The sequence below is a fragment of the Lontra canadensis genome, unplaced genomic scaffold, assembly GCF_010015895.1.
Source record: "Lontra canadensis isolate GAN:19392208 unplaced genomic scaffold, GSC_riverotter_1.0 scaffold96, whole genome shotgun sequence".
Taxonomy (NCBI): Eukaryota; Metazoa; Chordata; class Mammalia; order Carnivora; family Mustelidae; genus Lontra; species Lontra canadensis.
Genome location: NW_022631090.1, coordinates 7,542,694 through 7,570,521, shown reverse-complemented (window position 1 = coordinate 7,570,521; position 27,828 = coordinate 7,542,694). Strand labels below are relative to the sequence as shown.

At 38.1% G+C, this 27,828-nt stretch overlaps 1 protein-coding gene across 4 annotated transcripts in view; it reads left to right on the top strand.

The window, feature by feature from the left end:
- LRCH2 (leucine rich repeats and calponin homology domain containing 2) overlaps window positions 1-27,828 on the top strand; it is a 98,775-nt gene that overhangs the window by 7,769 nt on the left and 63,178 nt on the right. For all 4 annotated transcript variants that reach the window (XM_032837098.1, XM_032837097.1, XM_032837095.1 and 1 more), the window contains exon 2: window positions 25,260-25,404. In XM_032837098.1, the coding sequence (XP_032692989.1) occupies window positions 25,260-25,404 (145 nt within the window). The remainder of the gene's footprint in view (window positions 1-25,259; window positions 25,405-27,828) is intronic.

The window sequence follows — 27,828 nt, the reverse complement described above, 5'->3', positions numbered from 1 at the left end:
TTTTTAAAAAGATTTTATTTATTTATTTGACAGAGAGAGTGATCACAAATAGGCAGAGAGGCAGGCAGAGAGAGAGGGGGAAGCAGGCTCCCCGCCAAGCAGAGAGCCCGATTCGGGGCTTGATCTCAGGACCCTGAGATCATGACCTGAGCCGAAGGCAGAGGCTTAACCCACTGAGCCACCCAGGAGCCCCCATATAATGTATTTTTATCCCCAGGGGTACAGGTCTGTGAATCGCCAGATTTACATATTTCACAGTACTCATCATAGCACATACCCTCCCCAATGTCCATATCCCCACCACCCTCTCCCGTCCCCACTCCCCGCAGCAACCCTCAGTCTGTTTTTTGAGATTGAGTCTTTTATGGTTTGTCTCCTTCCCGATCCCATCTTCTTTCATTTTTTCTTTTCCTACCCTGCAAACCCCCCACATTGCATCTCCACTTCCTCATATCATATGGGAGATCATATGATAGTTGTCTTTCTCTGATTGACTTATTTCGCTAAGCATAATACCCTCTAGTTCCATCCACGTCGTCGCAAATGGCAAGATTTCATTTCTTTTGATGGCTGCATAGTAATCCATTGTATATATATACCACATCTTCTTTATCCATTCATCTGCTGATGGACATCTAGGTTCTTTCCATAGTTTGGCTATTGTGGACATTGCTGCTATAAACATTCGGGTGCGCGTGCCCCTTTGGAGCACCACGTTTGTATCTTTAGGATATATACCCAGTAGTGCAATCGCTGGGTCATAGGGTAGCTCTATTTTCAGGTTTTTGAGGAACCTCCACACTGTTTTCCAGAGTGGTTGCACCAGCTTGCATTCCCACCAACAGTGTAGGAGGGTTCCCCTCTCTCCACATCCTCACCAGCATCTGTCATTACTTGTAATGTCTTAAATTTTAATCTTAAAGAAATGAAGCAGTGTCATCAGGGAAAAGGTTGATGAGAGTAGAAAAGGTACTCAATAGAGCATAATGCTTTAAGGAATCAATTTGGGGAATAAGCCACAGTTCAGAATTAGGACTGTGTGGTAAGCAGTTAAATTAGTAACTTTTGGAAAACATGAGCATATCATCTTTTATGAAAATAATTATATATATGACATGACAGGTAAAAGAACAGAAGTGGCTGATTAGGATATTTTAGAATTGGGCTTATAGGGACACTTTGCTTGAAGTTTAAAATTTGATATCTTGATTTAGATTATTTGTAATACAAACTCTGAAGCACTTATTTGTCATCAAAAGCATGAAGTTGGACAAGATCCAGAACGTTGTTGACAAAATAAGAGATGATGCTAGGAACCCTTTCCACAAATAAAAATATTTTTCATGAATATAAATAATTGAAGACTTAAACAGCTTATTGATTCCTTGGAAGTGGGTATTTGTTTAAAATTTCCAAGGCACTCTGTGAAACTTTGCAAAAGGGCATGCCATTCTCTTGACCCACCCCAGCAGCCCACTCTAAGGCATGCTTAAACTCTGTGATGCCCACCCTCATTCTACAGAGCTTTGCATAATGACCTAGAGGGGAAATCTTGGTTTTCTCTTTTTTGTTGTTGTACTTTGGGTTTATCGAGGGTACCTCTTCTTCTTTTTTTTTTTTTTTAAACGGATTCTTTTTTTTTTTCTTTTTTAAGATTTTATTTATTTGACAACAGAGATCACAAGTAGGCAGAGAAGCAGGCAGAGAGAGAGGAAGAAGCAGGCTCCCTGCTGAGCAGAGAGCCCAATGCGGGGCTCGAGCCCAGGACCCTGAGATCATGACCTGAGCCAAAGGCAGAGGCTTTAACCCACTGAGCCACCGAGGTGCCGCTTGAGGGTACTTCTTGAAGCACTGTAATACTCTGAAAAGTTTTGGAAAGTTTTGTCTGGGATGCCTGGGTGGCTCACTTGGTTAAGTGTCTGCCTTTGGTTTAGGTCATGATCTCAGGGGTCCTGGGATCAGGTTCTCCATCGGGCTCCTTGTTTAGTGGGGAGCTTGCTTCTCCCTCTGCCTGCCATTCTCCTTGTTGATGGGCACTCTCTTCTCTCTCCCTTTGACAAACAAATAAACAAATCTTTTTAAAAAAAGTTTTCTCTACTTCCCTTCTATAGAAGGGAACACCTTCCACTCCAGGAACCCGTTTCAGTGTAATAAGAGGAAACTGGACAGGTCAGGTTTTTGTTTTGTTTTGTTTTGTTTTTTTGAAGATTTTATTTATTCATTTGACAGACAGAGATCACAAGTAGGCAGAGAGGCAGGCAGAGAGAGAAGGGGAAGGAGGCTCCCCGCAAGCAGAAAACAGCCATTGTTTAATCATCCATTACAGTACATTGACTGATATTCTGTAAGTAAAATGCTATCAATTTATAATTTATTTGAAACAGGAGAAATATAAAGATTAAAATTTAAAACATGACCTTTAGTAGACTTGAGTGCAATAGTTTTAAGTGAGACTAAACATAAACTTAAATTATTGTTATAAAACTGACCTGTCGAGGGGCACCTGGGTGGCTCAGTGGGTTAAAGCTTCTGCCTTCGGCTAGGGTCATGATCCCAGGGTCCTGGGATCGAGCCCCATATCGGGCTCTCTGCTCAGCGGGGAGCCTGCTTCCTCCTCTCTCTCTACCTACTTGTGATCTCTGTCAAATAAATAAATAAAATCTTTAAAAAAAAAACAAAAACTGACCTGTCGAGGGGCACCCGGGTGGCTCAGTTGGTTAACCCTCTGCCTTCGGCTCAGATCATGGTCTTGGGGTCCTGGGATCGAGCCCCGCATCGGGCTATCTGCTCAGCAGGGAGCCTGCTTCTTCCTCTCTCTCTGCCTGCCTCTCTGCCTACTTGTGATCTCTGTCCGTAAAATAAATAAATAAAATCTTAAAAAAAAAAGTAATTACGATATGTAAATCCTTAATACTCTGAGGTAATTGGTTGGGGATGTCTGTCAGTGGGAAATCAAGTACTTTTAGAAAGATATATATAGGGGCACCTGGGTGGCTCAGTGGTTAAGCCTCTGCCTTCAGCTCAGGTCATGATCTCAGGGTTCTGGGATCGAGTCCCACATTGGGCTCTCTGCTCTGCAGGGAGCCTGCTTCCTCCTCTCTCTCTCTGCCTACCTGCGATCTTGCTCTGTCAAATAAATAAATAAAATCTTAAAAAAAAAATAAGTACTCATTTATCTGTACCCACTTATCTGTTATATAGGCTAGGTCAGTTGTTCTCAATGAGGGAAGATTTGCCCCAGGGGTATTTGGTAATGTTTGGAGATGTTTTGATTATGACATCTAGTGGGTAAGAGGGGCCTGGGATGCTGCAAAGCATCCCACAGTGCAGAGCAAGGACTGCCACACACAACAAAGACTTATCTGTTCCAAAATGTCAGGAGTGCTAAGACTGAGAATCACTGGTCTAGAGTAAGATAAATGTCATAAGTGAAAACAAAGTACATTGCAGGTTCAAAGAGGGAGAGATGACTTCTGACTGCCTTGGTAGTGTTGGGTCCATGGTCAAAGGAATGAGACGGATACAAAGCGAAGGTCAAGCAAAACTTTATTTTGCGCCAAGCATCGAGAATCAAACCGACGGGTCGGGGTCGCCTCTTACAGAGAGGGCGACCCCTTCCTGCCTTGCCGACTAACTTTTGTAGAGCAAAGGCCATGTGGTTGAGCCTGGCCACACATAGGTGGCCAATGAGATTGTAACACAGAGAGAAAGCTGCACAGTCATGCTAGGTCACACATGGGTGGCCAGTTGAATTACAATTCACCCCATAGTAGCTATTTGAACTAGCCTATACCTTGGTCAGGATTGGCGCCCAAAAGGCGGGGCCCACACTCCTTGGTAGCTAGGGAGATAGTATGTGCGCCCCACTGATTGGATGTCTCCACCTGGCCCGACTCATCCCTGCATTCGGGCTCTCTTACCTCCATCTGACCTGACCCGCCCTTTTATTTGGGCTCTGTTATCAGGGACCGGTAGACCATATTCTACTGGTTTCCCGGACTTGCTTTTAAGTAAGTTCTCCTGGCGCGGGAGGGCAGGGTCAGTTTAAGTTTTACTGCATGAACAACAAAATCACTGTTTAACCGGATGGAATCGCTCTGGCTAAATAGGCCCTTACACTAGGACAGCAGAGAGGGCTTTGTAAAGGAGAGTGGAGGTAAGGGAAAGGATCGGATTTTATAGTTACTCACGAAGGGAGGAAACCATATGCATATTGACATCGGAGAGTCTCTTCAAATTCAGAATAGATTAAAAAAATCAGCCTTTATTTTGATCCTAGACCCCCTGGTCACTCAGATCAGAAACTTAGGAAAGATTTTCCACTCTTCCCCTCCCTTTCCTTTTAGAACTAGTTAGAAACTAAGGCCTGTTGGTCATAACTCTTTGAATAGCTTTCGGATCTCTTTCCCTCCTGTCTGTTCTCACTGCTATTGTTATTGTTCAGGTCCTCCTCTCCTTACCTTTAACTGGACTTATCAGCAGTTTTCCTGAATAATTACGCTGCCTCATATTTGGTTCAAGTTGGGTTAGCTTTTTACATGGTAGCCAGAGCATTCTTTGTAATATGCAGATCTGATTGTCACTTGTAGCTACTAAAACACCTTGGAGCCAGTAAGCCAGCTCCATAACAATACATTGCTTATTCCTTCTTTTGAATATTTAAAAATATGTAAAAAGAGCTGATGCAGGGGTGCCTGGGTGGCTCAGTGGGCTAAGTCTCTGCTTTCAGCTCAGGTCATGATCTCAGGGTCCTGGGATCGAGCCCAAGCCCCACATCGCCCTGCATCGGGCTCTCTGCTCAGCATGGAGCCTGCTTCCCCCTCTCTCTCTGCCTGCCTCTGCCTACTTGTGATCTCTGTCTGTCAAATAAATAAATAAAATCTTAAAAAAAAAAAGCTGTTGCATACACTATGCTTTATATGACTGGTAATTTTTGTATTACTTAATATTAAATTGCTAGGATTCATCCAAAATGTGTGAAGCTGTAGTTCATTCTCTTTGATGGCTGCATTATCTTTCATTGTGTGACTATACTATACTTTATCCACTTTCTCACTGATGGCAGTTTGGGTTGTTTCCACAGTTGTGCTCTTGCAAACAGTGTTGCTGTAAGCATTATTATGTCTCCTGGTGTACATGTTCAAGAATTTCTCCTGTGCATATACTTGGTAGTGGAATTTCCAGGCTATTTTGTGTGACAGTGTTCAACTTGAGATAATGCCAAACTGGTTTAAAATGTACATTTCCTTCAATATGTATAAGAGATCTTAAGAATCCATATGTCCAACACATAGTGTTGTCAGATCTATGGATTTTGGACAAATGAGTATAAAATGGTATTTCAATGAAGTGTTTCTTAATTTACATTTTTCTCATCACTAGTGATATTGACACATCTTTGAATGTCTGTTGGCCATAGGTGTTTCCTGTACTGTGAAATAACTTTTCATATATTTTGCCCAATTTCTATTGGTGGCTTGTCCTTTCCTTACAGACGTCTATGGGTTTAAAACATATTCCTTACAGTACTCATTTGTCAGGTTTGTATACTGTGAATATTTTCTCCTAGATTTTAATTTGCCTTTTTGTTTTTTAAGAAGTCTTTGAATGAACAAATGTTCAAAATTTTAATACAGTCAGATTTGCCAGTGCTTTATAGTCACTGCTTTTTGTGTCTTGTTTAAGAATGTGCAAAATACATTCACCTACATTTTTTTTTTTAAGATTTTATTTATTTATTTGAGGGAAAGTGAGTTAGAGAAAGGGCATGGACTAGGGGTCAGGGGCAGTAGGAGAGGGAGACACAGACTCCCCACTGAGCCGGGACCCTGACTTGGGGCTCTATCCCCGGACTCCAGGATCATCACCTCAGCTGAAGAGAAACACTTAACTGATTGAGCCACCTAGGTGCCCCCATTCACCTGCATTTTTTGCTTAGAGTTTTAAAGGTCTGTTTTGAGTGTTTAAGTTCCTAATCAATATGGAATTAATTTTTATACAATAGTGTGAGATTCAGTTTCATATTTTAGAAACAGATCATCTTTTTCCAGATCTATACCTGCCTACTCTTTTTTAATATTTTGTTGAGATTATAATTCACTACCAAAAATTCACCCATTTAGAGTGTATAGTTTATTGGTTGTTAGTTCTGTATCCATCACTACAATGTAATTTTGGAATTACACCAAAAAGCCCCATACTTATTGGCAGTCCTTCCCCATTCCTCCCACACTCCCAGCTTCCCCACCCCCACCTAGTTTGAACTTAGGTAATCGCTCATTTGTTTTCCCTCTCTATAGAATTTGCCTATTCTGGACATTTCATCTGGCCTTTTGTAACAGGTTTCTTTTATTTACCATAAGGTTTTCAAAGTTCATTTATAATGTAGCATGTATCAGTACTTCATTCCTTTTTATATCTGAACAAGATTCCTTTGTACATTTTGTTTATCCATTCATCAGTTGATGGACAATTGGGTTGTTTCCTGTCTGGCTATGTATTATAAATAATACTGCTATGATCACTGATGTACAAGTTTTTGTGTAGGTGTATGTTTTCGTTTGTCTTGTGTATAACATGTAGGAATGGAATTGCTGAATCATATGGTAATTCTATGTTTAACAATTTGAGGAAATATTAATTTATTTCCAAAGTGGTTGTACCATTTTACGTTCTCATTAGTGATGTATGAGGAGTGGAATTTCTTCATATCCGAGACAACAATTGTTATTATCTATATTTTTTTAATAGTCATCTTAGCATGTGAAGTATAATCTCATTATGGTTTTGATGTCATTTCACTTATAACTAATGATGTTAAGCATCTTCCTAATTGAAATTCTATTCAACTCTTTGTCCATTTTCTAATTGGGTTGTCTTTTCATTACTGAGTTATAAGAGTTTTTATTTTTTAATTCTGTACATAAAACCTTATCAGATAGATGGTTTCCAAATATTTATTTTGTATTCTGTGGGTTCTTTACTTTAAAAAACAATTTTGAAATTTTGATGAAGCCAATCTTACAAATTTTTTCTTATGTTATCTGTGGTTTTGGTGCCATATCTAAGAAACCGTTGCCTAACCCAAGGTTATGAAGATTCACCCTTATGTTTTGTTTTGAATTTTATAGTTTTAGCTTTTATATTTAGGTGTACTGTCCATTTAGTTTTTGGTGTATGATGTGAGATCAGGGTCCAACTTTATCCTTTTGCATGCGGATATTCAGCTGTCTCAGCGCCATTTCTTTCTTTCTTTCTTTCTTTTTTTTTTTTTAAAGATTTTTATTTATTTATTTGACAGAAAGACAGATCACAAGTAGGCAGAGAGGCAGGCAGAGAGAGAGGGGGAAGCTGGCTCCCCACTGAGCAGAGAGCCCGTTGTGGAGCTTGATCCTGGGACCCTGAGGGCATGACCTGAGCCACCCAGGTGCCCCTCAACACCATTTATTGAAAATATTTATTTCCTCATCCACTTATCTTACCACCCTTGTCAAAAATCAGTTGACCATAAATGTAAATATAAATGTTTATTTCTGGACTCTCAATTCTATTCCATTGATCTATATTTCTCTTCATATGTGTGTGTGTGTGTGTGTGTATGTGTGTGTTTATTTCTATTCTTCTCCTAGTACCATACTCTTGACTTCTGTAGCTGATCAGTAAGCTGTGTATAAAGTTTTATAGCTAGGAGGAGTGAATCTTCCAATATTGTTCTTCTTTTTTTTTTTTTTTTAAGATTTTTATTTATTTTTTTGACAGAGATCACAAGTAGGCAGAGGCAGGCAGAGGGGGAGGGGGAAGCAGGTCCCCTGCTGAGCAGAGAGCCGGATGTGGGGGCTCGATCCTAGGACCCTGGGATCATGACCTGAGCTAAAAGCAGAGGCTTAACCTACTGAGCCACCCAGGCACCCTCCAATATCGTTCTTTTTAAAGATTGCTTTGGCTATTCTGAGACCCTTGCATTCTTGTATGAATTTTAGGATCAGCCTGTCAGTTTCTTCAGCAAATGCAAGTTGGGATTTTGTTGAATTTGTAGATCTATTTGGGGGAGTTTTACCGTCTTAACAATATTAAGTTGTCTAACCTATGAATAATGAATGTCTTTTGATTTATTTATAGCTTTAATTTCTTTCAACATTTTGTAGTTTTACTAAATTACTTTTTTGATACTATTGTAAGTAAAAAATTTTTTAAAATATACTTGACATTGCCTGCCTCTCTGCCTTCCTCTCTGCCTACTCGTGATCTCTCTCTGTCAAATAAATAAATACAATCTTTAAAAATACATATACTTGACATAAAAAGTTATTTTTATTTAAATTCAATTAGCCAACATTAGTTTCTGATGTAGTACTCAGTGATTCATCAGTTGTGTTTAACAGCCAATGCTCATCACGTCATTTGTTCTCCTTAATGCCCATCACCCAGTTACTCCGTCCCCCCACCAACTTCCCCTTCTGCAGCCCTCAGGTTGTTTTCCAGAGTCCAGAGTCTCTCATAGTTTGTCTCCCTCTCTGATTTCTTCTCATTCAGTTTTCCACCCTTTCCCTATGATCCTCTGCACTATTTCTTGTATTCCACCTATGAGTGAAACAATAGGATAATTATTTTTCTCTGATTAACTTATTTCGCTTAGCATAATACCCTCCAGTTTCATCCACGTTGATGTAAGACGTACAATTTTAGTTTCAGTTGTAGAATGTACTGATTTGAAATCATATACATTACAGAATGATTACCATGATGTCTAGTTATTTGTCACCATACAAAGTTATTGCAGTAATATTAACTGTATTCCCTATGCTATACTTTACAACCCTGTGACTTACTTATTTTATAACTGCAGGTTTGTGCCTCTTAATTCCCTCTACCTATTTTGCCCATCCCTCCCCCAACCACCGATTTGTTCTCTGTATTTATGAGTCTGTTTCTGTTTGTTTTCTTTGTTCATTTGTTTTTTAGATTCCAAATATAAGTGAAATCACAAGGTATTTGTCTTCTTCTGTCTGATTTACTTAGCCTAATACCCTCTAGGTATTAGGTCCATCCATGTTGTCTCAAATGGCAAGATTTTTTTTTTTTTAATGGCTGAGTATTATGGAAATTTTTTCTTAATTTCATTTTGGGGATGTTCATTGCCAGTGTATAGAAATATAATTGGTTTTTATATATTGATCTTTTATCTTGCAACCTTGCCGAACTAGTTTCTTCGTTCTAATAGTTTTTTAATGGTTCATTAGGATTTTCTCTATACAAGATCATGTCATCTGCAAATAGAGATGCTTTACTTCTTCCTTTTGCATCTGGATGTCTTTCATTTCTATTTCTTACTTAATTATCCTGGCTAGAACTTCTAGTACAATGTTGAGTAGATGTGGTGAGAGTGGAGATTCTTGCTTGTTCCCGAATTTAGAATTAGGATTGTTAACATTAAAGTTAAATGTACATTGTAAAATCAAAGAAATATGGTATTTGTTTACCTTTTCTCTTTTTACTGATTTTGGGAGTTACTTGAATGTAGTTACTTTGTTGCCATTCCAGCAGTTAGTAAAGAGTGGTAGGTGTTTAACACATTTGTTCAGTTAAGGCTGCTCCTTACCCTGGGTGCCTTTTCAGGCCTCTGCACAATTTGCCTCTTTCCTTTTCCACTATATTTACCACTGCTTATGTATGTACCCTGTTCTCCAGCCAGACTGGACTTCTCATTGTCTTCCTGATTTTGTCTTCTTTGCTTTATTTTTATTTAAAAAAAGGAAAAAAACTATTAGAACAAAGAAGTCTATTATTGCTTCATAAGCAGAGAGATGATTATTAAACTTGAACTGTTGCAGATTAGCTATAGTTTTTTAAAAATTTTATTTATTTATTTTTTAAGTAATCTTTATACCCAGTATGGGGCATGAATTCACAACCCTGTGATCAAGAGTCATGTACTTTTGACTGAATCAGGCAGGCAACCCCCCCTTTTTTAGTTTATTTATTTTAGCTATAGTTTTTGTATATTGTTATATTGTACTATTGATATGTTTTTATTTTAGAATAGCCGACTGCTTTTATTTACTTATTTATTATTATTATCTTTTTAGTAGGCTCTGTGCCCACCATGGGGCTTGAACTCATAATCCTGAGAACGAGGAGTTGTATATTCCACCAAGTCAGTCAACCAGTGCTCTGCAGAATAGTTGACAGCTTTTAAATATTTAGGTTAACTAATAGAATTGATTTTTGAGTAATGTTTATAACATTAAATAATATGTTTTACATTGAAAATATTACATTATAAAATGTTTTTAGGATTAATATGTTGGTTTAGCAAATTCTGTTTTGAAAATTATATTTGTAGATGAAGTCCAGAAAAATTGGGAGATGAATGCACATTTTTTGGTTAGGTTTAGCAGTTTTCTTGGTAACATAGCCCTAAATTATTTAAAATTGTATTCTAGTTTTCTCTTATTACATTAGTCTGCTGTCTTCCATTTGCCTTAAGCAGAGCTAAGATCTACTACTTCTGAGTTGCAAAGTTTATCATCTTCAGTAGGATCAGAGCTTAAAGGTCCTCATAAACAACTCTTTATATGTTTACTGCCTCTCTTGTAAAAAGCCTCATCACCTCGTGACTGAATTTTCTCAACATTTATCTATTTAATGTTGCCATAAAAGTCTTCACATTATAGTCTATTGTATAGTTTTCTTCCAAATTTTTCTACCTGAGTCTTTCTTATGCCACTGTTCCACTGAAGAAAAATATTTTATGACGTGATTTTTTAAGGATTGCCTAATAGTCTATTGTATGAGTGTACCATATTTTATTAAACCATTTTTCTTTTGTTAAATGTTTAAGTTACTATTTAATACAGCCAGGTGCAATTGTATTCTTGGCTTTAAATTGCTTCCACCAGGGTGCCTGGGTGGATCAGTCAATTAAGCCTCCAGCTCTTGGTTTCAGCTTGGGTCATGATCTCGAGGTTGGGAGATCAAGCCCCACATTGGGCTTTGCACTAGGCTTGGAGCCTGCTTCAGTTTCTGTTTATTCCCTTCGTCCCCATAAGCACACTCTTTCCTTTTCTCTCTCTCAATACATACATACATACATAAGTTGCTTCCCTCAAGAGGAATTTAAACTCTTTGAGGGCAGATACAGAAATTCCCTATAGTGTTTGGTTCAGTGTTGTGCCTCTCTGCAATGGTTGATAGTGAATGCTTATCAAATTTCTGAACTTAAAATTATGGGAAGGAACATGACATGGTATATTCTTTTATACACTGACTTGTTCTATTTGACTATAAACTAATGGAATGGCTCTGCCATGGTACCTTGGTGATCTTGCACACTTCTGCATAGTCTGCATAGACCAGGCTCAACCACAATCTGGCCCAGATCTTGCGGGAAGACTCTATGATCTTCCCTGGTACACAGCAAAATAGATAGATGACATGAGGTCATTTCTTATCTGCCTTCCTCTTGTGGGAGGCTGCTGCAAGATAGTTTATTATTTTCATCTCTCATACTGGGAAGATAGGGGACATTTGGCTATAGCTGTGAGTATAAAATTGCAAAGCTGCAATCTAGAGTTGAGTCCTCAAAAATGAGCAACCCACCATGCATGTTGTCTGTCATTTGGTCCCTCCCTCCAGTTTGGTTTTCTCCTGTAGGCCTGAAGACACAGGGAACTGATCCCATACTGATCATACTTTCTCTGTTGGTAATAAACTGTCTGAATGCATTTGGTCTTTCTGATAGCTGCCAATATGCTGCTCTGTAGGGGCTGCTTAACCACTTAGCACAAATTCATGGAGTCTTCTTTGGCCTGGTTTGTGGAATTTGCCATTACTTTGTAATTAGTTTACTATAACTTGCTTTTAATTTCAGCATCCAGTATTTAGTGCTTTGTTGTTAAACAGCTCAAGTAAGGATGATTCTTGCTCTCTAAATACAGTATTTTTTTTAATTTAAAGATTTTATTTATTTATTTGACAGAGATCACAATTAGTCAAAGAGTCAGGCAGAGAGAGAGAGAGAGGGGGGAAGCAGGCTCCCTGCTGAGCAGAGAGCCTGCTGTGGGGCTCATCCCAAGACTCTGGGATCATGACCTGAGCCGAAGGCAGAGGCTTTAACCCACTGAGCCACCCAGGTGCCCCTAAATAGAGTGTTTTTTTAAGGAGCACAGTATACTACCTGTAAAATTCATCATAGTCTAGATTCATCAGAGATAAAGCAGTTAGTTTTATTTAGCGTGGTAGCTTTCTCTCAGGGTTTTTTGTTTTGTTTTGTTTTTTTAAACTTTCCTTAAGGACTACTTTTTTTTTTTTTTTTTTTTAAAGATTTTATTTATTCATTTGACAGAGAGAGACACAGCAAGAGAGGGAACACAAGCAGGGGAAGTGGGAGAGGGAGAAGCAGGCTTCCCACCGAGCAGGGAACCCAATGTGGGGCTCCATCCCTGGACTCTAGGATCATGACCTGAGCCAAAGGCAGATAGATGCCTAACGACTGAGCCACCCAGGCGCCCCCTGGGCTACTTTTTTTTTAAAGTAAGCCGTACCTGCTATGTGGTACCCCTTATATGGAGCTCAAAAACAAGACCCCCAAGATCAGGAGTTGCATGCTCTACCAACTGAGCCAGCCAGGCGACCGCCTTCCCCCCACTCCCACCGCTGCTTTTTTAAGGACTACTTTTGTTTTAGAGCCCACAGCCTACTAGAGTTATCCTGGCGGGGAGTCAGTTTCATGCAGACTGTTCTCATACTACATTAGATTTTCTTTCCTCATGCAGTAGGAAGCTACTAAGGTGTCTTAATTAAGGCAAATAAATAGTATATTGTATAAAAAGAAAGTATACTGTATAAACAGTTCCACTTGATTTTCAGTGGCTGGTTGATCTTGACCTAGGCAGGAGGAGCATGAATGTCATATTAATTATGCAGCAATTCATATGTCTCAGAAATGGTGAAGATGGTAATGTTTTGCCATTACTTACTTCACTAACCAGACTTCTTATAACAATTCAGATTTTACAGTTTTGGGGTTTTGCTTTAAGAAAATAATTTACATGGAAGCATGATTTTGACATTTGAAGTTTCATACTTTCCTGGTAATTCGCATCTTAAAAATTATGACATATGGTGGAGTGTCAATATAACATGACTCAGCATGGTGATAGATGTTTGGTAGCAGGTTTTGGTAGAAGGACCGAGTTGTGCCCCATGAAAAAGAAAATGATTATATCTAATACCACCTTATGAAGCCTGTAACTGTCTGCACATACCATTTTTTTTTTAAAGATTTTATTTATTTATTTGACAGACAGAGATCACAAGTAGGCAGAGAGGCAGGCAGAGAGAGAGAGAGAGAGAGGGAAACAGGCTCCCCGCTGAGCAGAGAGCCCGATGCGGGGCTCAATCCCAGGACCCTGAGATCATGACCTGAGCTGAAGGCAGAGGCTTTAACCCACTGAGCCACCCAGGCGCCCTGCACATACCATTTTTATGAGTGGAAGGTGTATAGTTAGAATTCAGTTTACCTTGTGAAATATAATACCTTTAAAATAGCATAATATTGTGTTTTCCTTATAACAGAAGCAATGCTTGCTTATTGTAAAAAACTTGGAAAATAAAAGCATACAGAAGAAAATACAAAATACTCCTCATCCCACCAACCTTGAATAGATATTAACATTTTGGTGTATTTCCTTCATTATCCTACACTCATCACCTTTATGTGTGCATGAATGAATGTATAAAGTGTGCTTTCTAAAAAAGTTTTATTTATTTATTTGTTCTTGAGATTTTATTCCTTTGATAGAGAGTGCACACACACGCAGGGGCAGAGGGAGAAGCAGGCTCCCTGCTTTGCTGGGAGCCAGCCATGGTCTCCATCCCATGGAGATCATGACCTGAGCTGAAGGCAGATGCTTAGCCATCTGAGCCATCCAGGCGCCCCTCTAAAAATGTACATTATTATTTTTTAAAGATTTTATTTATTCATTTGACAGAGAGAGAGAAATAGGCAGGCAGAGCAGAAGGAGAAGCAGACTCCCCACTAAGCAGGGAGCCCAATGCCGGACTCCGTCCTAGGACCCTGGATTCATGACTTGAACTGAAGGCAGATGCTTAATCGACTGAGCCACCCAGGTGCCCTAAAAATGGTTCATGCTGTGTATATAGTTTGGTATTTAAAATATTCTAGTTAAGAGACAGACACCTGGATGGCTCAGGCAGCAAAGTGTCTGGCTCTTGATTTCAGCTCAAGTCTTGACTTCAGGGCGCCTGGGTGGCTCAGTGGGTTAAAGTCTCTGTCTTCGGCTCAGGTCATGATCCCAGGGTTCTGGGATCGAGCCCCGCATCGGGCTCTCTGCTCAGCAGGGAGCCTGCTTCCTCCTCTCTCTCTCTGCCTGCCTCTCTGCCTACTTGTGATCTCTGTCTGTCAAATAAATAAATAAAATCTTTAAAAAAAAAAAGTTAAAAAAAAAAAAAAGTCTTGACTTCAGGGTCGTGAGGTCAAGCCCTGTGGTGGACTCTGTGCTGGGCATGGAACCTACTTAAAAAAAAAAAAAAATTCTAGTTATTATCCTGTGAGCATTCTTTTTTTTTTTTTTTTAAAGATTTTATTTATTCATTTGACAGAGAGATCACAAGTAGGCAGGGAGGCAGGCAGAGAGAGAGGAGGAAGCAGGCCCTCCGAGGAGCCGAGAGGCCGATGCGGGGCTCGATCCCAGGACCCTGGGATCATGACCCGAGCCGAAGGCAGAGGCTTTAACCCACTGAGCCACCCAGGCGCCCCTCCTGTGAGCATTCTTATATTCATTTTAAGGAATCAGATCTATAATAGTGTTTTTAAAGGCGGCAAGATACTCCATTTTAAGGATATACTATATTTTATCTAGCCTTTACCTATTATTGGGCATTTAAGTTGTTTCTAATTTTCTACTGTTTTAGATAATCCTTAAAAGTACATAATTTCTTATGTTTATTTGGTTTCAGAAATTGCTAGAGATTGATTTCTTGGATCAGTGTCTATGAACATTTTTCAGGAGCTTGATTCATGTCGTCAAATTGCTTTCTAGACGGGTTACCTCATTTTGAAATCCCATCAGTGGTGTGTGGAAGTGTCTTGCCAACAGCGAACAATACCTTTAAAAACCTTTAAATTTGATGAGCGAGTTATGATATCTTATTCTTTGCATTTCTTTTGATTGACGATGAGGTTGAACATATTTTCGTGTTCATCTTGGTCTGGTAATTTTCATTTTTGAATCTGTTTATGTCGTTGATGCAAGGTTTTACCTACGAGCTGTTGGTATCATTTTGCTTTTTGACAGACTGTAGTTTTCTTTTATGTCTCTAAATCTAGAAATCTTTTCATTTATGAATTATTCCCTTATTGAAGGCCTTGAAAGTCCTTCCCCATTTTAATATTAAGTGGATATTCACAAAATGTTTTTCTGGTTTTTTATGGTTCATTTTTGTTTATCATTTTCTTCCATCTGGAATTTATTTTAGTAAAAGTTATGTGATGAGGCTATACCATTTGTCTTTTGAAAATAAAAGTTTTCCAGGAACCATTTAATAAATAATACTGCATGAATTCATAATGCCAAATTTACAGTGTAATAAGTCTTACAAGGGTTGTAGTGTCACTTTTAAGCATTACTTTGATGTTTGAATGTCATTGCACAGTTAATTGTCATTATTTCTTGGCGAAACTAAAACACTTAGCAGAATTTCCTACCCATAACTGCATAGAGCAGCCCCCTCCTTTTTTTTTTTTTTTAAATTAAGTCCTATCCTTCCACGTGGCTTAATAGTTGTATGACTCACAGTTCTTTTCTCACTGAGCATGCATGTAATCTGCCCTCTGGTTAGCAGCTGTGGTTTCTTTCTCTTTGCAGCATCTGTTTTTGTTTGCACCCTTGCTTCTCAAAGTGCCTGTGCTCAAAAAGAGCTTTTCAGTATTGGTTGTTGTAGGCCGGTGAGGTCTGCTTGTTATTGTTTCTCATAATAGTTGGCTTTAAAGCATTTTCCTTCATTTTTTTTTTTTTTTCCAATATCTACTGACCCTTTTTCTCTCTCCGTTGTACTTATGGTTAATGTTTTAACTCACTACAGAGTAGCTCAGAAATTCTTTTACCCATAGGTCTTACTCATGCAACAGGGCTTCAGAGTTATAGATGGACTTTCCATTATCTTGTCCTGAATGACACAGCACAACACCCTTCCAGGGAATACTGAATCAAGAAATCACCTGTCTTTGCGAGGGCATCTGTTCAAAGCAGATGCCAGATCCGTAGGGTTGTCATTTCCCATCAGGCTCCAACATCAGAGTCTCTAATACTTCAAAGACACTCTCCATTCTTGCATCGACAGACAGCTGTGGGGCCTCCTGTTTTCTTGTTGCTTTTGTTTCTAGTCCTGACATTTCTTTTAGATGGAAAAATAGATAAGGAAGCATTAATATTTGAGAGCATATTAATGATATTTTACATACTGTAAATGTTTACATTTGAGTAATATCAATTACTAAAGAGAACAGAAAATTTAATTCTTAAAAATTTTTATATGAGGAGGGGCACCTGGGTGGTTCAGTGTGTTGAAACCTCTGCCTTCGGCTCAGGTCGTGATCCCAGGGTCCTGGGATGGAGCCCCACATCCGGCTCCCTGCTGAGTAGGGAGCCTGCCTCCCTCTCTCTCTCTGCCTGCCTCTGCCTACGTGTGTTCTTTGTCAAATAAATAAATAAAATCTTTAAAAAAATTTTTTTTTATATGAGGAAATACGCTTTTGAGTTGGTTGATTTTATCCACTCTCTAAAGACATAATTCTGGTATATATTTTCCTTGTTGTAAGAACGGAATATATAATCAACTTCTCTCATTTTATTTTATGCATTTGTGAAAAAAAATATATATAGTTATGTGCAAGTTGATAATTTTCCCCCTCATTTCTGTTGCTTACTTCTAGGGATTTTAGGTTGTTATAGAATATTTACTCATTTCTAATAGCTCTGAGATAGGGAGGAATAGTAATTGATTCTGGCAGTGTTTCATAGGTAGTAATAAGTAGAATCAGAATACAGTTCAGATCCAGTTTACTGCTCATCTGTTAAAGAAGTTACCCTTGCTTTTTCATTCCATCAGTCTTTGTGTGAACCTCATGATGTACCCCAAGGATGATGCAGTATCGGTCCCACCACAACAGCTTTGTGAAAATTTAAATTTTACTAGAACTAAGTGGGAGTGATTCTTTTTGCATAGTTTCTTTCACTGAATGTTATTATCTAAGCAGATTGTAATTGGTGCTGGAGTGAAACAGTAATTGGGATTGCTTAGGTTTGGTGTCTGAGTGGGCTTTTTACCTACCTTAACAACTACTAGGGCTTAATAGAATTTTGTTTGGCTAAATGAGTCCAGTCAGAACGCTGCCCAGGAAATAAGGAGAATGGGGCCTGGAAGGCAAAGATCAGGATTTGCCTGCCTCTATGACGGACAGTAAGTACAGGACTACAGAGAATGTGACCATTAAGGTAATTATTTTACCTTGTATACTCTCTGTAGTGAGGCTGCAACTTCCAATCCCGCTTGATAAGGAATGTACATGGTACTATTGGGAGATAATTTTCCATGGGCTTCATGTTTCTGCATATCTTGCAAATGCGGCACTAACTGCTCTTTGCTCAGGACTGACTTTTGGAAGAATGAGAGTTTCTCTCTGCAAAGCAAAGGACAATCATGATTACTGTCTGGTAAACTAAAGATAATGTCTCCCTTTGAACAAAGTGTGTGCTGGCTTATTGTCTATTATAAAGATTTGGGTTCCCCTAGCTTAGAGTTTGTCTCCTGTTATGTGTTCTAGTATGTGGGTCAGCATTCATCTATACCCATCTATGTTACCCCTGTGGGATTTGGAAGGCAAGGAGAACTGATAAAAATTTGCTGCTTATGCCACTTGCTATGCTATGAGTAATAAAGTCCTTTGTCTCACATAGGAATCTCATGCCTTCTGCCCGCACCTATACAACCGTCTTAGGCTAACTTGTTGGCTTACAAGTAGGGTAAAGTCTCAGATATTTCAGAGTTTTTTGGCAGGTCCTCAGGACAGTGGTTTTGCCTGTAAGATGTTACTTCTTTTCTGGAGAAACTTGTTTAATGTTCTTTAATCCTTGTTTATTGAATTGGTTAAAAATTCTGAAAAATTAATAAGGGTCTACTCTTTAAGGAGCTAAGAACAGTTCTGAATTGGTAAATTACAAACAGCTGAGAGCTTTAAGTGGTGTTCATTAATTTTTAATTAAAAATTGGACTTGAAGTCAAGTTTGTGTTCTTTCTGTTGCAAGAAGCAACCTAAGATACGAATGCGGCAAGGAGACTAAGAATCTCTCTGACCCTGCATTGTGATTCTAGTGGAACAGAATATTTGAAATTTGGGACACGAAATCACAAAAGTATGTTGGAGGAGTGGAAAAGCACACATAGAACATGGGCTTTGAAGTAACACCTCAGTTTGGAACCCTGATGTTGTCAGTTAATACTAGTTTTTAGCACTGGGCATTCAATCTGTCTTTGATTCATATATATAATGTGGAATAATAGCTACCTCATAAGGGTGTTAAGAGGATTAGACATAATTATGCAAAGCCTGTAGCATTGTGATCTTGGATATGTGGTGTGTGTTGGGGGGACAGAGAGAGACAGAAATAGAAATAATCACCCCAGTTCCACTTAAGTTATTGTTGTGAATTTAGAGTTCTCATTTCAAATTATTTCTCCACTTAACTAGCATGTTTCTTTAAAAAAATTTTTTTTTATTACGTAAGCTCTACTCCCAGTGTGGAGTTTGAACTCACAACTCTGAGATGAAGAGTCGTATGCTCTACTGACTGAATCAGCCAAGTTCCTGCCCCTCATGTTTCCTTAAGCAAAAAAAATTTCTTAAAAAAGATTTTATTTACTCATTTGAGAGAGAGAGAGAGAGAGCGCGAGTGAGCACATAAGCAGCGGGAGAGGCAGAGGAAGGAGAAGCAGAGTCCCTGCTGAGCTGGGAGCCTAATGTTGGGCTTGATCCCAGGACTCCAGGATCATGACCTGAGTTGAAGGCAGACACCTAACCATCTGAGTGACCCAGATGCCCCAAGCAGAAAATTCTATGACATTATCTCTATTACTGATGAGAATGTGTTCCAGCAACACACTTCCATTAGTAGAAATTTTTCCAGAAGTAGAAATGTGTCAGATTTTCAAACATTTTCTACAGTTTTTTTTTAATAAGAGGGACTATAGCAATCTATATCATTAAATATCTCCTAAAGAAGACTCATGCATTTTTGTTTAAGTTACAACAATTTGTGACAAAAACTGTACATTCTTTTGTACATGGAATAAAATAAAACTATAATTAGTATAATTAATATAGTTTAATAATATAATTTCTGAAAGTCATTTTCTATACCTACCTTGGCTGAAATGCTAGCCTGTGGGCCAAGAATTGTACTGGGTGGCATATGGACCCGTCTGTGGCTGCTGTGGCTGCAGGTTGGGAGGCATCAAACAGATTTCCATTCCATCTGACTCCTCTCCTTCCTTTCCCTAGCTTCATTTGACATCTGATGCTCAAGAGTGATACAGAATGTAATTTAGATGAGATTATTTAAAATGATCTCTTAATATTTTTAAAAGCCTCCTAGCAGTTTCACAAGGAGAGTTTTGAAGGAAGGCAGGAGCGGCACAGCATTCTGTCTGCTGTTGAGCTGTTGCCAATACTGCTTGATATGATTTATAATTGAACCAGGACAAAAGAAAAATGATTCAATGGTTATAAAGGTGCTTATCGACAAGGATACTAATTAATTGAGATATAAACTTACTACTTAAGAGACAAAAATACACAGCTATTTAATTTAAAAAACTTTGCAGACATTCTCTTATTGATTCTGATAAATTGATTTTATGAGAAGTGTGTTAGTTTCCTAGGAAACTAGTAGGAGTAGGAGTTTCCTAGTTTCCTAAGAAACTAGTAGGAGTAGCAGTAGGAAATTACCACAAACTTGGTGGTTTAAAATAACAGAAGTTTAGGGATGCCTGGGTGGCTCAGTTGGTTAAGCATCTACCTTTGGCTCAGATCATGATCCCAGGGCCCTGGAATCAAGTCCTGCATTGGGCTCCTTGCTCAGCAGGGAGCCTGCTTCTCCCTCTGCCTGCTGCTTCCCCTTCTTATGCTCTCTCTCCCTCTCTTGACAAATAAATAAATAAAAATCTTTAAAAAATTAAAATAAAACAACAGAGGTTTACTTATTATTCTTTTTACAGTTCTGGAGACCAGAATATGAAATGAGTCTTACAGGGTTAAAATCAAGTTTTGGCAGTGCTGTTTGCCCTCCAGAGGCTCCACGGGAGAATTCTTTCCTTGCTTCTTGCAGCATTTGTCAACTGCTGGCATTCTTGGCTGCATCACATTCCAGTGTCTCCTCCAACTTTACCATGGCTTTCTCCTCAGTGTGTCTGTCTAGTCTCCCTCTGCCCTCCTCTTGTAAGGATTTGTGTGTTAGCAGTTAGGACCCACTTGGGTCATTCAGGATAATCTCAATGCAAGATTCTGAATTATATCTGCACAATTTTACCGTATAAGCCAGTATTCACAGGAATTAGGACCTGATATCTTTGAGGGCCACCATTCAACTCACTTCAGGAAAATAAGCAACAAATTTTCGTTTTCTCTTTTTGTGTGTGTGGGAAAGGTGAAACGTCTTTATAATGGTCTTTTCCCAAGTCCTACTTGTCTCCAAAGAAGGCAGGCATTAAGGCTGTTGTGAAATGAGTGTTTCCATAAAGAATAAATTAAGTTTGTTTTTTCATCTTTAGATGGCACCATATTATATACTATTAATACCGATTTTGCATGTTTTCTTGAGTATAATATGTTACTAGTCCTATAATTCAGTTGCCCTAGTGTACCTGTTAATTAAATGATTTTTTATGTAAAAATTCCTTTTTGGTTTAATTGTACATCACAAGATAAAAAAATTTAAAAGTTTAAATTTTATCTGTTATATCTATATAGAAGTTAATTTTCACTTTTTTGAAGGAAAATATGAGATGCTGTTAGTGTGAGATATTTAAAGAAATTAAGATACAGAATGTTTTGTATTATTCCCTATCTTTCTTTCCGTGTTTGTATTTTTCTTTTGGCACTGTTATTCTGTTTACCTAGTTCTTAGAAAGGATGTTTATACAGATTTAAAATCTGAAAAATCGTAGAACAAGATTTCCTTAATTAAGGGCTTTATAATAGCTTGAGTTTTAATTTTGAGTTTATTATGCTTTATTTGATTTCACCCAGTTAAGTTAGAATAATAATTAATTGTAATTTTAAGTGGTGTTTACTAAGTAAATATATTAGTTCATCCAGAAAATAGTTTATATTGCAAATTTAATTAGATTCCCTAAGGGAATTCATAATATTACTTGGTAATTTAACTAAATAATCTTTTTTTTAGAGGGGAAAGAACATAAAGCCTCACACAATATGTAAATTATTAAAATAGTGTTCATAGTATTTAAATTATTTTATTAAAATCACTGTTATTAATACTGATATTTTGTCTTTTTTATATTGTCAAATAAATTGTACACTCATTTTATTTCTGTTTGGGGTTACAGTTATGCATCACACCAACAATTAGTTTGTCTGCTGATAAAACAAATCAAGAATAGGATTATGATTGGGGTGCCTGAGTGGCTCAGTTGGTCGAGTGTCTGCCTTCTGCTCAGGTCATGATCCAGGAATCCTGGGATCGAGTCCCGCATCGGACTCCCTGCTTGTCAGGGAGTCTGCTTCTCCCTCTGCCTACCGCTCTCCTCTCCGTGCTTGTGCTCTCTCTCATTCGATCTCAAATAAATAAATAAAATCTTTAAAAAAAAAAAAAAGAATAGGATTATGACTGCTTTTATCTTATAGCTGAACAAATAGTACTTTTGATTTTTTTCCCGTCAGTGCTTTAAACACTCTTTATATGGTTATTGTGCTTTCTTTTGACCATTATATTCAGTCTTCTCTGCTTGCTTTTTTCCCCTCGACTCAGCTTGTAGATACTGGCTGTCCCGATGGCCCATTCTTGAACTCTTTCCAACTCAGTACTATGATGTTAGGTGATGTCTTCCATTTCTGTGATTTTATAGTACTAACCATATTCCCAGAACTTTAAATTTTATATATTCATCCCAGACCTCATGTCAGAGATCTATAATCATCTGACTAACACCTCGATTGACTCTCTTTCAGATATCTCACATTATACAAATAGATGATTGAATCTTTGATTCTAACTTCTGCTTCAAAAAACAAAATGAAACTCTCACCAGCACAGCAACAAAAACAAAAATCTTGTTCAACCCCCATCTCTTTTATTAAATAGCCTCTTATTTATCCCACATAGACAGTCACTTGCCCAATGTTTAAGTACTAATACAAAAATATATTTCAAAATCTATCTAATTTTCTTAGACTCATTCTTGTGATCTTAATTTAAACTACCATAATCTCTCTCTAGGACCACTTTATTATTTATGGGTCTATAATGCTAGCTATTATACAGAATAATGAACTGGGCATAATTTTGATTTTAGGATTTCAGATTAATTGTAAACAGTAATTTTTTAACTCCTAGGATTCTGAAGTTACAAGAGTAAGAGGTAAAACCCCACATGTAAAAGAAACATCCTAAACTTAAAAAAATAATGATTTAATTTTTCCTCCTCAGTAGAACTGCCTGATGCGTGGGTGTCCAGAGGAGGTAAGCCAGGATATTGAGAAACTTCTGTTTCAAGTTCAGATTTTGGTTTCTAGTAATTCTGTCTGTCCTTTTATTTAGTCATTTAGAATCTTATGGTGGTAGGAAGATGAATCCAAATTAATTCTCAAATAATCATAACTAATTTTTTTTGCCTATTATAAAATTTTATATTAGGTGAGTGTGTGTTTGCACTCACATAAACATATATTAATACATTTATATTAGTATTATGAATAGGGAATTTACTATATTGCTAAGTAAATAGGTCTCATCCCTTAGGGTAAGGAAGTTAGAAATTGGTAGGAGGCTCTTCTTATGAGGGCAGAACACAAGTTGAATGATGTATGGTGGGTTAATGTACACCATAGATGTTCTTCCTGACAGAGGTAAATAATATTCTTATTTTTTAACCAAATAGTATAATGAATTAATGTAAGCAAAATATATATCTATGATGAGGTAGCAGTGGTTCTCAACAAGTTGTAGGGGCATTTGAACCCCAGGGGACATTTTTCGGCTGTCATGATTAGAGGGTTTTAATGGCATCTGGTGGGTAAGTGCTGGGGATGCTGCTAAATATCCTACAATACCCAGGATAGCGCTACGCAACAAATCGTCATGGAGCCTAAAATGACAATAGTGCTTCAGTTAAGAAACTCTTTTAGGATATTTTTTCAACCTGCCACATACTTGTTGTCTTAAGTATTTTTCACAATTTCATTTAACTAACCTTTAAAATAGGTGTAAATAGTTATAATAATTCCAGGATTTTATTTTTGAGAAAACTGAAATGATTGGAAGTATATTTGTGTGTACTTGGAATAATAAGGAATCGAGAATGAATACCAGGTTTCTGGCTTGCACAATTGAACAGGAGGATGTTGGTGACATTATCTGAGATAAGAGAAACAGATGTGTGGAAGAAGATTTTCAGTTCAGATTTTGCAGAATTTGTACAGACTTTGTACAATTTTAGGTGTCTGAGAGATATCAAGAGAAATTGTGAAGATCAGAACATAAGTGTTCAGACATAGCTTTAATTTGAAATCTGTTGATATATAAATATAATTTGACCCTGGGATTGGATGAAATCACCCAGTAAAGTGTACATCTTAAGAAGGAAAGGGTACCTTGTCACAGCTCTTAGGAGCATCGACATTCACAGTACAGGGGAAAATCCAGCAAGAGACTAAGAAGTAGCCAGAGAGATAATAAGTGATGCAGGAAGTATAGTCTCCCAAGCCAAGAGAAAGGAAATTCTTCCAGTTAGATGAGTCGTTATTTATACAGAGGCTGTTGTGACCTAGGTGGGCAGGAAGTGATTAGAAACCCAGTTACAGTGGGTTGAGAAATCCATGGTAAGTAAGAAATTTAGTTGTGTTGTAGGTTTATGTAAGTTTGGCTGTGAAGGAGGAAGAGGTAGAGGCGGACGTGGGATCTGGGGAGGACTTTTTGTGTTTTTGAAAAGATCAGAGAGAATTCCTCATTGATATATTTTTTTTTAATTAAAACTTTTTTTTTTTAAAGACTTTTATTTATTTATTTGACAGACAGATCACAAGTAGGCAGAGAGGCAGGCAGAGAGAAAGAGGAGGAAGCAGGCTCCCCACTGAGCAGAGAGCCCGATGCGGGGCTCGATCCCAGGACCCTGGGATCATGACCTGAGCCCAAGGCAGAGGCTTTAACCCACTGAGCCACCCAGGTGTCCCTCCTCATCGGTATTTTAAAAGATAAATTCTAAAGATATCAAAGCATATGAAGTACAATTTGTTAATAAACAAGCTTTTAATGAGGATATATATATTTAAGATTTTGTTTATTTACTTGAGAGTGTGAGCGAGAGGGAGCACAAGCTGGGGAAGGGACAGAGGGAGGTGGAGGAGCAGACTCCCCACTGAACAGGGAGCCTGATGTGGGACTCTAGCCCAGGATCCTAGGATTATGACCTGAGCGGAAGGCAGATGCTTAACTAACTAAACCATGCAGGTGCCCTAAATGAGTATATTTCTATATGACTTTTTTGCCTTCGTGGTCATGATGGATGATATTTTATAGTATGTATTTGCAAAAGATTTTATTTATTAGAGAAATAGAGAAAGAGAGAGAGCAGGGGAGGAGCAGAAAGAGAAGGATAAGCTGACTCTGGCTTGATCTCAGGACCCTAAGATCACGACCTGAGCTGAAATCAAGAGTTGGACGCTTAACTGACTGGGCCACCCAGGTGCCCCAATATTTTATAATACTTTATGTACGTATGTGTGTACGTATGTAAACTCTATGACCAATGTGGGGCTTGAACTCAACAATACTGAGATCAAGAATCACACGCTCTACCAACTGAGCCTGCCAGGTGCCTCATATTTTATTATATTTTAAATAGTTGCTTAGATGCTAAGTGATTCAGCAAGTATGAAAATAGTTCTGTTAATTATAATAGATACTGTATATTTTTGGCACTCAAATATTACTTTTCTTTTTCAGATCTTTCAAGAAATCGCTTTACAGAAATTCCTTCCGATGTCTGGTTATTTGCACCTCTTGAGACGTTAAATTTATATCATAATTGCATCAAAACCATTCCTGAAGCCATTAAAAACCTGCAGATGTTAACATACCTTAACATTAGGTAAGGAAACATTTTTTGGGGTAGATTTTGTTTTTTATTACAGTTCTAATCCTTTTTAGTAACAAAGGAATGTGTTTGGTTTGACTGTGTAACCTATATTTATCTCAACAGTACCTTATTTGTATTTGTTATACCTTCACATTACTTTATAGGTGTTTGGTCTTGTTCTTGAGAGCAGTGCTTCTCATCCCAGCCTTTAATTGGCCCAGGAGTCACGTGGGGATTAAAACATCTGATTGCATAGCTCTGCAGTGGGGCCTGCATTTCTAACAAGCCCCCTGGTAATGCCAGGCTTTATTTAGATCAGAAATATTTTACTGAAATCATAGCACCACGATGCAGATTTATTTATATGCATTTTCAGTTAAAGTGAAACATTATAAAGAAACAGTTCTTGAGCTATAGTGTTCACTCTTGTGAGTTCTCCTTGCTACTTTAAGGATGGATAGGTTGTGTTGGGAGTGTTGGAATTTTAGGAAGTAGATGAAGGTGTTAATACTTAATAGATGCTTACTATGTGCCAGACAATGTTACAAATACCTTACCCATATTACCTCATCTCCTCTTCACAACAGCATTTTGAAAGAGGTACTATTTATTTATTTATTTATTTATTTTTTTAAAGACTTTACTTATTTGAGGGGCGCCTGGGTGGCTCAGTTGTTAAGCTTCTGCCTTTGGCTCAGGTCATGATCCCAGGGTCTTGTGATCGAGCGCCCTGCCCAGTGGGGAACCTGCTGCTTCTCCCTTTCCCTCTGCCTGCCCTCTGCCTGCTGCTACTCCTGCTTATGCACTCTGCACTCTCTCTCTCTTTCTCTTTGTCAAATAAATAAAGTCTTTTCTTTTTTTTAAAGGACCACTTTCTTGTTTTTTTTGTTTTGTTTTGTTTTTCTTTAATTGTAAGTGTTAATTTCTTCCCTCTCCTTAACAAAGTTACAATGTCTGAATTCCCATACAGGAAGGTGGTAAATATAATTAATGTATATAAATAATAATGGTCCTTTCTCACTGTGATACATTAATCCTTCTATTTGTCTCCTCCAGTGGTGTCACCTGGCAGTACATACTCTTTTTTAACTGAACCTTTATACCTTAAAATGTGTGAATTCCTTTCATAGACAGTAGTCATTTGGGTTGCTCTTTTCTTTAATTCTCTAATCTGCTTGGCCTGGCTTGGGAGAGGTTTTGAGGCAAGTGAGGTACTTTTAATTTTTGTCTTTATTTTTGTTTCACTTTGTTCTCTTATGGAAAAAAGTGATTTGTCAAAAATTGAATTATATTTCTATACTAATAGAAATGTATGGTTATCTTAAAATAGTTCTACTAAAACTTTCTCTGATTCCTGTTTTGATCTTTATTTATGTATTTTTAAAAAGATTTTACATATTTATTTTTATGAGAGAGAGAGAGCGCATATGCGAGAGCAGGGGGGTGGGGTAGAGGGAGAAGCAGACTTTCCCCTGAGCAGGGAGCCCAATGCTAGATTTGAACGCAGGACCCTGGGATCATGACTTGAGCAGAAGGCAGATGCTTAACCTACTGAGCCACCAGGCGCCCCATTTTGATCTTTAAAAGTTGTCTCCTGATACTTGTTTATAGTCACAAACGTTTTTGAACAAACTTTATTGAAATAACATTAGTCTTCATTTCGACTTCCTTTGTCTCTAAAACATGGCAAAAAAGTGAAAATTGATGACTTATTAGCTGTGTATAAACAAATTCAATTCTGGAGAAAGCTGACTGCTAACTCAATGAACCTGCTTCTTAAAGTAAGAAAATAGGCCAATTTTTTAAAAAGTAAACTCTAGGCCCAACCTGGTGCTTGTACTCATGACCCCGCAGATCAAAGGTCACACGTTCTACCGACTAAGCCAGCCATGTGCCCCCCAAAATAGGCCAATTTTTAATCTTTTTTTGGTCCGAAGGAGATTAGAATGAATTTGTATGTGTCATTAGTTTTCCCACTTTATTTTTTATTTTGTTTTTTATTTTGGTGAAAATATCTTGAGAAACTTCTAAGATGGTTTTTCAGCTCTCTCTTTCTGTATAATACTCCCTTGTGTGCTCTACATTGGCTACTTTCCCAAGGATCCTGTTTGATCCTGAAAATGTCAAGAGTTGTAACAAGCACCTGACATTCTAGCAGCCTGGCCACGATTGTGGTTTAGGGCCATTGTCTTTTTTTTTTTTTAAAACCTGTGCCTTGTGATTAAAGCCAGTCTAGTGTTTCTGAATGTCCTCAGGTCTTGATGTTCTTCCCTGGGGTAACACTAGGTTTTTTTTTTGCTGTGTATATTACATAAAATGCTGGGGACAGGTCTATAAGTGCCACTTTGAGGGGCACCTGGGCAGCTCAGTTGGTTAACCGTCTGCCTTCTGCTCAGGTCATGATCCCAGGGTCCTGGGATCGAGCCCCACATCAGG